Consider the following 10,629-nt stretch of genomic DNA (forward strand, 5'->3'; position numbering starts at 1 on the left):
GCAGCAAAGCCATCTACTATGACCTGCACATTTCCCAGAGCCACTACCCTTCTTAGAAGGGTATTGATTGCCCTGGCTACTTGGATCACAGCAGCCCCCATAGGACATTTGTCCACTGTGAATTGATTCCCGACTGACCGGTAACAGTCAGGCATTGCAAGCTTCCACAGGCCTATCATCACTCACTTTTCAGCTATCAAGGCAGGTCTCATCTTGGTATTCCTGCGCTTCAGGGTGGGGGAAAGTAGCTCACAGAGTTCCATGAAAGTGGCCTTATGCATGCGAAAGTTTCATAGCCACTGAGAATCATCCCATACCCGCAACACTATGCGGTCCCACTGGTCTGTGCTTATTTGCTGGGCCCAGAATCGGCATTCCACTGTATCAACACGCCGCAATGTCGCCATATCCCAGTTGCCACATCCTGTGCTTTCAGAAACTTGTGTGACCATGTCCTCCTCACAATCTTCCTTGTGCTGGCAGCTCCTAGCCACGCTCTGCACATACTGCAGGATAATGTGCAAGGTGTTTACAATGCTCACAAAAACAATGTGTAGCTGAGCAGGCTCCATGGTGGATAACCCAGGAAAAAAAGGCACAAAATGATTGTTTGCTGTTGCTTTCAAGGAGTAAGAGGGGAGGGGAGACTGATGACATGTACCCAAAACCACCTGCAACAATGTTTTTACCCCATCAGGCATTGGGAGCTTAACCCAGAATTCCAATTGGCAGTGGGGACTGTGGGATAGCTACCCACAGTGCACCACTCTGTGAGTCAATGCTAGCCACAGTATTGAGGATGCACTTTGCCGACCTAATTTGCTTAGTGGGGACATGCACGATCGACTGTATAAAATTGCTCACTAAAGATCGACTTCTATAAAATCGACCTAATTTCGTAACATAGACATGCCCTAAGACTCAATGGCTGAATGCTGGCTTCCTTTGTGAAAATACTCCTGAGAGCTATCCCATCTGCTTTCTTACTTGGAAGGCCATTATGGACCAAGTCCTGCAAGTTGCTGAGTACATCCTACTGGGAGCTGAAGACATGCAACCCCCAGAAACTTCCCCTGGTTGTAGGAAGCTCTGCACCGCAGGGTGGGAGGGGGTTGGGTGCAGGGGGCGGAGAGGTGAAAGTCAGTGGTGGAGGGGTTTGGGTGTGGGGAGTTCAGATTTAAAGAGGTTGGGCTGATGGATAGTTTCTCCCAGTACAATGACCCCTCCCCCCAAGCTCACCTCCGCATTAGGAGACCCCCGAACCCACACTCTGCTGACCTGAACCCCCTGCATTGGGGGACACCCACCCCACTGAGCCCCAACCAGTCACACCCTGACCCCCTACCCCATCAAGCCCCACTCCCCCAGGCTCTCTACTGCCTGAGCCCTAACCACCTTCACATGGACTCCCTTGCAGAGTCTCCACCTGCACCCACAACCCCCTACTGAACTGCCTGCACCCTACTTGTGCCACACAGAACCTTGGTACTCTTGAGGAAATTCTGCGCCAAACAATTAAAAAATGTAAAATTCTGCAAAGTTCTGCATATTTTCTTTGTCAAAATAATACAGTAACACAATAACAATATAATCACACCATTTTCAATTATTTTGGCAATTTATTTCAAAATACTTGTCAGCAAATAATTGAAAATAGTGTGATTATATTGTGTTACTTTGACATAAAATATGCAGAACTTTAAAATATTATGCACAGAATTTTTGATTTTTTGGCACAGCATTCCCTCAGGAGTCAACTATGTAGACCTTTTAGCAGTTGCTTTTGGGGATTTAAGGAGTATATAATTAAATGCTCCTCTTATCACTACTGACACTTATCTTTCTAGAAAGTTCTTTAGTAGCCCTTTAAAGAGAAATAAGATTTCATTCCATAATTTATTTTTATAAAGCCAGTTACCATATTTTGGACTTCTTACAATTCATGTTTCTAAGATGATTCCATCAACCCAGCATTGTAAATGAGACATTTACTTTCCTTACAGGTGCTTGTCCATATTTTTTTTAACATGCAATAGGTATAAGTAATGAGCTATGTTTGAAGGCCAGCCATTATTTGTATTATAGTCATTAATGGCTTTCTACACTCGGAAAAAATCTGACCCATAATTCTCCACGCGTGCAGCAGTATATGATTTTTGGTCAGATTGATATACTGAGCCTCCAATTATATTTTTTGTTATATTTTAAAAAAAATACCAGCGCCTTCTGCAGTAGTAGGCAGTGTTGTGAACTCCTGAGATTTTTATCACAAATCTCATGTTTGGTGATTTTCCTAGTGCTACAGTTCCCAGTCATGAGACTACATGAAAATCTCAGCTCTCATTTTTTAAAAAAGCAAGCCTCTATCCCTTATGATTATGGAGAAAAGCTTGAAAACACGAACTCTAGAGGTCACAAACCAGAAGGCAAATGAAAAGAACGCAAAATTTACTTATTTTAAAAACTGCATAATTTTTAAGTCATTCTTCTGGTCTTTTGAGGCCTGAAATGATTTTTGAATTCTCGACTTGGCAATACTGGGTAAACTCTTTGATTATGTTAATCCTGTCAGTATAATTGAACTATACTTATAAAATTATGAAAAATGTTCTCTGTGTAGCATTACTGTTTCACAGTTCTCTGGATACTCAAGCCATTTTATTCAGCAAGAATAAAATTCACCTCTGTGTAGAGGGCCAATACAAGGCCTATGCCTAACTTAAATCCAACATAAGTGCTCAAAATTGAGCTGTGTGGTCACAAGGGCACATATCATGGTATTAATTAAATTCCATCCTGATTAAATTTATTCTTCAAAGATTTCTGTTCTTCATAATCTAGTGTAATAGGTACACTATCTTGCACCTTTATTTTAATATTTTAATTTTTATGAAACCTTCATCACATGCTTTTGTGACTCAATATACATTCCTGTCTCATCAGCTCCTATCTCATCTCTCAAGGTTAGCAGGGTCTGGCTAGGTCTGTCCTTGGATAGGTGAGACCTTCATTTAATAGATAATGTGGTCAATGGTGTTGGAAATCGTGATTCAGTACGTGGGAACTCATTACCTTAAGTTATTACTGAAGCAATACCTTATCATGGTGTTAGGGGGCGCTATGCTTCAATAGCTGCTGTCTTACAGGAATGACATTGCCAAGAGCAACAGGATGAATATATAGTTCATGAATGATCTTTTCAGATATGCTTGAAATGATGGGTGTATCATATAGATCTTTAATTTCCCAGAATTTCATGGTCTCCTTAACTGTATCAGAATAACAGTTGCATGCTTCCATATGGTAGGTGTTTATTTGAGCAAAATTGTGGAAATAGATTTATATCCAACTATATGTTTATACAGGAAGGTGACAGAGCAGGGATATATGCCAACAAGAGGTCCTGATTCTGCCCTTGAATGCATACAGCTCCAGTTGGTGATCTACCTGTGTGCATCAGAGGTCAGAACTTGATTGAAAGGTTGCAAACTCTGAATCCTCCTACACTTACATTTAAAATTCTATTTAATTTTTGCAGCTTTTTTCAAATAAAGTTTTAGAATAAGAAAAAACAGGGAAATATGTAGAGAGATGGTCCAGAACCAAAACCTTGATCCAAATACCCCTGAGCTTTGATGGTGTTTGAGACTTGAACCTGAATCCAGATATGAATTTTATATATGTCACCTTCGTTATAACGGGCCAGATCACAACTCTGGATTGAAACAACTGTGAATTTTGTAAAAATGCTTGAACTCCTCTCCAATTCTCTATTTTTCGTTATTTTAAATATTAGCACTGATGACTGAAGTAAACACCCATTGGTTTAAAACAAATACACAAGAGATTACGATGAAAGGTTGGTAGAAGAAAGTGTTCTGACTTTAATCAAGAAATTAAAATACAGTGATTCCATTACTTTTACAATGTTTTATACAAATGTTTTAAAGAATGTTTTGAGATTTTCACATTGCTGTCTTTTGAGAAAGCTGCACCAAAATTATTTTAATAGGAAAATGAAGCAAGTGAATGCGTGAATTATTTATTTAAATACTTGGTGCCACTGTTCCTGTTAACTAATCCAGGCACTTGGAAGGCAATTACACTGAGCTTCGACAACGTTGCCAACCCACTGCAGTGTGCCTTGTGCCAAACACTATTGTTGTTTTATTGACCACGTTCACCATTACATATGCATATGAAAAAACAGAGGCATTTTCATCAGGATTACCCTAATAGCATTAAGAGATTATTTTTAAAATTTGCTTGGAAGAAAATTCACTTAAATGAGATTACTTATTACTTGACTGGTTTCCTATCATGCTGCTATGTTTCGGTAAGTGGAGTCCATGAGACTATAAAGTTTTTTTTTAACTGATTTTATACATTAATGATTTCAAATAAAAGGGAAGTACCATATTTGTGCATAGCTTCTTTTGAGAAAGTTAAGTCGATGTTCTGGTTAGGAGAGATAACACTTTTTGTCCCTCTTGGTGGCCCCCCTAGTGTCGTCATTAGTTGCTAATTACTTGCAAACAAATAAACAATTAACTCCTCATGCCTCTTGGTGGGAGAGTCTTCATTGACATGCTAAAACTTTCTAATAAAAGATTTTAATTAATGACGTTGCAAATCCAACCCCCTTGCCAACACAGCTATAAGGAGGACCTGCAAGAAAATGCAAGTACAATTCATGTTATGCATAGGACTTAAAGTGAAAGAATGGCAAGTACATCATTATGTGCTTCTGATACAGCAGTGTCTCAAAATCTTCAGAAAGTATCCAGTTTTGTGGAAACTAAAACCACACATTGCTCGTTTTCCATTGAAAGCATTTTGGGATTAGAACAGAAAAAAGATGGCATTCCAGCTGCGAAACCTCACAGACCATGGATGGATACATGCAACAATTTAGGTATGTCATCAGCTTCAGTTCTCTATTGTCTTAAATTTTTATCCTATGTTAAGTTTTGTGCATTATCAAGGATATGTTTCCACAAGCACCTCAGTACAATTAGACATATACTTAAAACATTAGATTATCACTTATTTTGTCACAGGCTTGCATTTTAATATAACAGTCTCATTCAAAAATTGGCAAATACAGATCTATGAATTTAAATTCTATATTTTTATGTTTTTAGGAGAAGACACTAGTCAGTGTCTGCAGACCCCTGTCATTTCCTGTAAAGGGCCATTATTTAACAGTTACCCGATGCTGGAGGAAAGAGTTTTGAAATGTGAAAAATATTTTTCAGCCTCTGAAAGGCTATCTTACAAAAGGGAACTCAGCTGGTACAGGGGTAGGAGACCAAGAACTGCTTTCACTAGAAACCAGGTAGGGGTTCAGTTACCTATTTATAAATAAAGTAATGTATGTTTTGCTATATTCATTTTTTGAGTAAAATGCATTCAACAATAGGAAGCATGTAATGATTAGTTGATAAAATATTGTATACCTAGTGCATAAAGAGACAGAGATGTACATATGTGGTTAAGGACTGGTGTCAATCTAGAGTAATTTCACTAATTTCATTTGATTTACTCTGGTATAAATAAGATTGGAGTCTGGCCCAAAAAATTGTTGGGAAAGTCTTTTACTTGAACTGACTTTCTCTGTTTCCTACTATGTAAAATTTTAAATTGTTTAATGGATTGTTTGCTTATTCTCCTCAGATTGAAGTGCTGGAAAATATTTTTAGAGTGAACTGCTATCCTGGCATTGATGTTAGAGAAGAACTAGCTCACAAACTAGATTTAGATGAAGACAGGATCCAGGTAACTTTATATATATATATAATTCTGCGATCACATGACGTCTGCTCAACAATGATATAAGTGGGTGGATGGGATAACCATCTGAAAGTTGCATTTATTCTTAATGATCCTTAGTCTTTAGTGTATTATTAGACAGGTACTATGTTGGCAGTAATTTGTAGTGGGAAACCAGTGAAATTTGTCCTCCCTCTCAGTCTCCCCTTCTCTCTGGCACTGATATGACATTCATCGCTGTAATACCTCAGTGTCATCGTCCTTGACCATCACAAAGCTCTCCCCCTACTGAACACTCAGATTGAAATCCAGGTCCCATTGAAGTAAATGGGGAATTTTGTCATTGACTTCAGTGAGGCCAGGATTTCATTCTCCGATCCCAAGTTTGAAAACCCTTTCTACAATGGGTTTGGAACCATGTTTGAAAGCTAAATAAATACAGTTAAGCAAATGGATAAATACATTTCAAGCAGGGTTTGGCTAGCCAATTTAAACAGGACAAAACTGTTTTAAAGTCACATTTGATACTGTCTCATTTGGTTCAAAGCTCAGTGTACATAGGGATTTTAACGTCTGACCCAAAGCCCATAAAAGTCAATAGAAAGCCTCTCACTGACTTCTTTGGACTTTGGATCAGGCCCTTAATGTTCACTAAGGGTTTGATCAACTTCTATTGAAGTCAGTTGGAGGCTTTTATGAAAAAGTTGGATCAGGCCATACTGACTAATACTGCAATTGTTTAAGCACTTCTGGGAGTTATTGAGCATCCTGAACTTCCACTGACTCCTCTGGGAGTTCAGGATGCTCAGCAACTTCCTGGGTCAAGCCCTGAGGGTCCAGACCTGTTCCATTGAAGTCGGTGAAAGTTTTTCTGTTAACTTCAGTGGGAACAGAGCAGGTCCTTACCTTCCAATTCAGCTAGGAAATGCATCGGGTCCTTTGTCTATAATTTTCTCTGCCTTACATTATTATTTATTAAAATTATACAGCTCACCATATACCTTCATCTGTAGCTTTGAAACTTCCAAGCTGCTTCAGCTTCCAAATTATAAGAATTTCACAAATTTTACTACTGTATGATTGTACTGATATTCTTTATTAATGTCAAACCTCGCCTGCATACAATGTTGCTTTTAAAAGGAAAAATTACCCATTTCTAAGAAATGTGCATTTTATTTCAATTTTAGATCTGGTTCCAGAATCGCCGTGCAAAGCTGAAAAGATCCCACAGAGAATCTCAGTTTATAATGGTGAAAAACACTTTAACCTCCAACTTGCTGGAATAGGAAGAAGCCAGCTAGTTCACCATTATTCTACCACAGTAGAACATGAAGAATTATTGGAACTTCATAATTTGCATTATTAAGAAATGCTAATGTCATATTTGTACTTTGATATTTGCATCTACTTTTGAAAGATTATCATGCTTTTCATTAGAATAAACTGTAAATACTTCATTATGACATGCCTCATATTATAATTGCACTTTTTGTTAAAAAAAAAAGTTTTCCATATATTTTAATAAATATTTTCAAAACATGTAAGGTATTTTTGCAAATAACAAACTATGATCCACTAGATCCTGAGCTGATGTAAATCTGAATAATTTACTTGAAGACAATGGAGCTACACCAATTTATACCAGCTGAGGATTTGGTCCTGTGTGGTTACTGATTTCAGAAAATTCAGCAGGAATACATGAAAAAAGTGACCAGTTGTTTTGTTTTGGTTTTGTTTAACAAAGTTTCAAATATTTTAAAAGTAGAAGTGAAACATCATTTAAAGTACACAATTATGCAAAAATGCTACTGCTGTATTATGCAAAAATGCTACTGCTGTTACAGCAAATTTAGCTTAGGTATTTTACTGGAATGAAATAGCTTTTCAATGTTTGCAATATAGAGTTGAAATTTAAAAAAATGATACGAGATGTGTTAGCTATTTATAAATGGAAAAACCTAGAGAACAGTAACAATGTGTGGCATTCATCTAATTTATACTTTAGCTAAACCAATTAAACTGAAAACCAGTTTAAAATGTCATTCTTATGGACTTTATATTTTCTCATGTTTTAATTACTGTAAATTAAGCTAATATTTGCCTAGTTAATATTGCCAGCTTAACTATGTCCCATCCAAATGGTTTTATCAGTATTAACGATCCAGTCCTGTGAAGTACTGAGTGCCCCCAGTAACTCATGAGAAAATTCAGCACCTCACAGGATCAAACCCATTTGAGATTAGATATATTGTTTCCTTGTTTATTCATTCTCATATCCAATAATACTATGAAACATTTTCTGTGAAGTTTATAGTGGTAAAGATTTTTATTAGCTGATATATGAAAACCAAGCATCCTGACATTTGATATTGAATTAACCCAAAGATGCAGGGGTAATTTCTCTCCCTCCCAACATACAGGATCTATTCCACAGCTTAACCTTGTTCCAGGTAATTTGAAGCTATTGTCTACCTTAATGCTGGAAACAAAGTTTACAGCAGCAATAAATTACACTAAGCTAGTCAGGTTAATGCCTACAAGCCTCACTCTATTATCTGACAAAACACCTAAATCAGGTTACTGTCTCTCATAATGGAATTTTGTCCTCGCAGGAGAAGACTGACAAAGAAATTTACAACACAGGACTAGTAACATAATAATGGCACCAGCTCTGGTGGTCAGCTTTCAATCAGTGAATGTTAACAATGGGATGCTTCCCATTCATATCATACCAGTGGTGTTGCACAAAGTCTCTTTAGCACAATTGTTATCAGCTTTTTTTCTGTCACAATGATGTTGGCTTCATGAGATGTTAACAGCACAGAAAGGCCACTAATTTCACATTTGTTTCATGATACACATTGTTTTACATCAGGGACATCATTTTTATCATGTTAAGGCAAATACTCCATTCTCATCTTAAAATGTTAGTCTGCTCTTCATAGGACACATATAATATCTCAGACTTAATTGTTGCTGATTGCTTAGTATCTTGCATTACAACAGCAACATATAAACAATTTAGCATGCTATCTTCAACTGTTTAGGCACAGACAATCCAAATAATGTAAATGTTCTGTCAGAACATGCCTCAGGTGTATTGCTCCAATTATAATTAAGAAAGTTGTTTTTATCTACCACTAATACTGTAATTTAATCCAGTACCAATTCTACATCTTTTGAATCTTATTCATATAAAGCTTTTGTTCATATACCACCAACTGGGGGTATTGTGAGGAAAGCAAGGTGTTACATTCAGGTATTCTTCCAAGAAGCCAGGGATTTCTCAGTTTTAATCCTGGTTCTGCCACAGAGTTGCTCTGTGAAATCACATCTTCGGTGTCTGTTTCCCCACCTATAAAATGTGTATAATAAGCCTAGACCACAGAGCTGTGCTGCTATTCCAGCCCATTCCATAGGACTTAAGTTGCAGTAGTGTTGGCTTCAATGGGTTTAAAGTTAAATTTGTCATGAAGTGCTTTCCTGAGTTAGGGTCTAGGTTCCCTGCCAGAAAATTAAAATTACTGGCCCACTTCCTCAGTTGTTGTAAATTGTTATATCTCCATTAACTTAATCCTTCAATATTAAGAACCTCCTCCACCCACAAACCTCAGTCATCCCCAGATGACAATAGAAAAAGATGGCCTTTGTACTTTGGCCTGAAGGTTTCAAAGGAGTTCTCAAGTAAAATTCAAAGCTCTAGAAGAGGGGCCCTCATGGAGAATTCTCTATCACCAACTCCCTCACCTATAAATGAAGGAAGCTCCTAGTAAGGAGATATATGTGCCTATAGTTTTTCTATATAGGATTTTAAGCAAGTTAATTCCCTATCAATATTAGTATGTAGTCAATCAATGTCCCATATCACCAGAGAAACCTGTAAAAAATGGTCTGGACTGGAGATAAAGCTATGTGACTAAAACATGTGGTTGATCATTATTACTTTATAAAAGTTATCCATGTGCACAGGATTTTGATGTAACTAATAAAAATGTCTCTAAAAGGTATTTTCCATATGTACATTTAACTTAACATACATGCCATTATAAAATAATGTAATGGCAACATTGAGATCACATTATGGAGCAATAATACAATACAAAATTCTCTTGAATATATGTAACTTTGTATGAAGCTGAGACGTGTGGGAGGTAGGGGGAAATTAAGAACAAATGGTTCACATAGTTATGAAACGATTGATAGAAATATTTCCATGAGTTTTTTAAATTGCAATGGAAGCAGTTTAAGACAAAAATAAATGTAATATTTGCAATGCAGACATTGTAGCATGTTCTGGTCATGAGACTCTTAATGTAAAAATGTCCACATACTGAGCATAAATCTTAGTGCAACTTACAAGTCTATTTTCCCTTTCCTTTAAAGGAAAGATGTAAATTATATATAAAATATTCCTTCAGTTTTAATAACATTAGCTGCTATTTGTAACGTGTAAGTACATATAATTTTCTAATTGACAATGTCCCTTTAAGAGCCACAATTAGCCACTAAGTGTATGTCTACATCTACAATTTTGCAGTGCTGATTGTTACAGCTGTATTAGTACAGCTGTATAGGGCCAGCGCTGCAGAGTGGCCACACTTACAGCAACCAGCGCTGCAAGTGGTGTTAGATGTGGCCATACTGCAACACTGTTGGGCGGCTTGCAGGGGGGTTCGGGGAACGCGAGAGCACACCGCGGGGAAGGAGACCTGCTTGCAGGGGGGTTCGGGGAACGCGAGAGCACACCGCGGGGAAGGAGACCTGCTTGCGGGGGGGTTCGGGGAACGCGAGAGCAAACCGCGGGGAAGGATACCTGCTTGATTACCAGAGAGGCTTCCTTAGGTATGCTGGGATACC

The 10,629-nt window shown here is 37.7% G+C and overlaps 1 protein-coding gene across 1 annotated transcript; it reads left to right on the forward strand.

Moving 5' to 3' along the window:
* The first annotated feature begins 4,722 nt into the window (after positions 1-4,722).
* Positions 4,723-7,063, forward strand: HESX1 (HESX homeobox 1). The gene is made up of 4 exons (XM_050958487.1): positions 4,723-4,915; positions 5,145-5,338; positions 5,677-5,778; positions 6,960-7,063. Exons 1-4 carry the CDS (start codon positions 4,723-4,725, stop codon positions 7,056-7,058), a joined length of 588 nt encoding a protein of 195 aa, XP_050814444.1. The 3' UTR covers positions 7,059-7,063.
* The last annotated feature ends 3,566 nt before the right edge of the window (positions 7,064-10,629 follow it).

The sequence above is a fragment of the Gopherus flavomarginatus genome, chromosome 6, assembly GCF_025201925.1.
Source record: "Gopherus flavomarginatus isolate rGopFla2 chromosome 6, rGopFla2.mat.asm, whole genome shotgun sequence".
NCBI lineage: Eukaryota > Metazoa > Chordata > Testudines > Testudinidae > Gopherus > Gopherus flavomarginatus.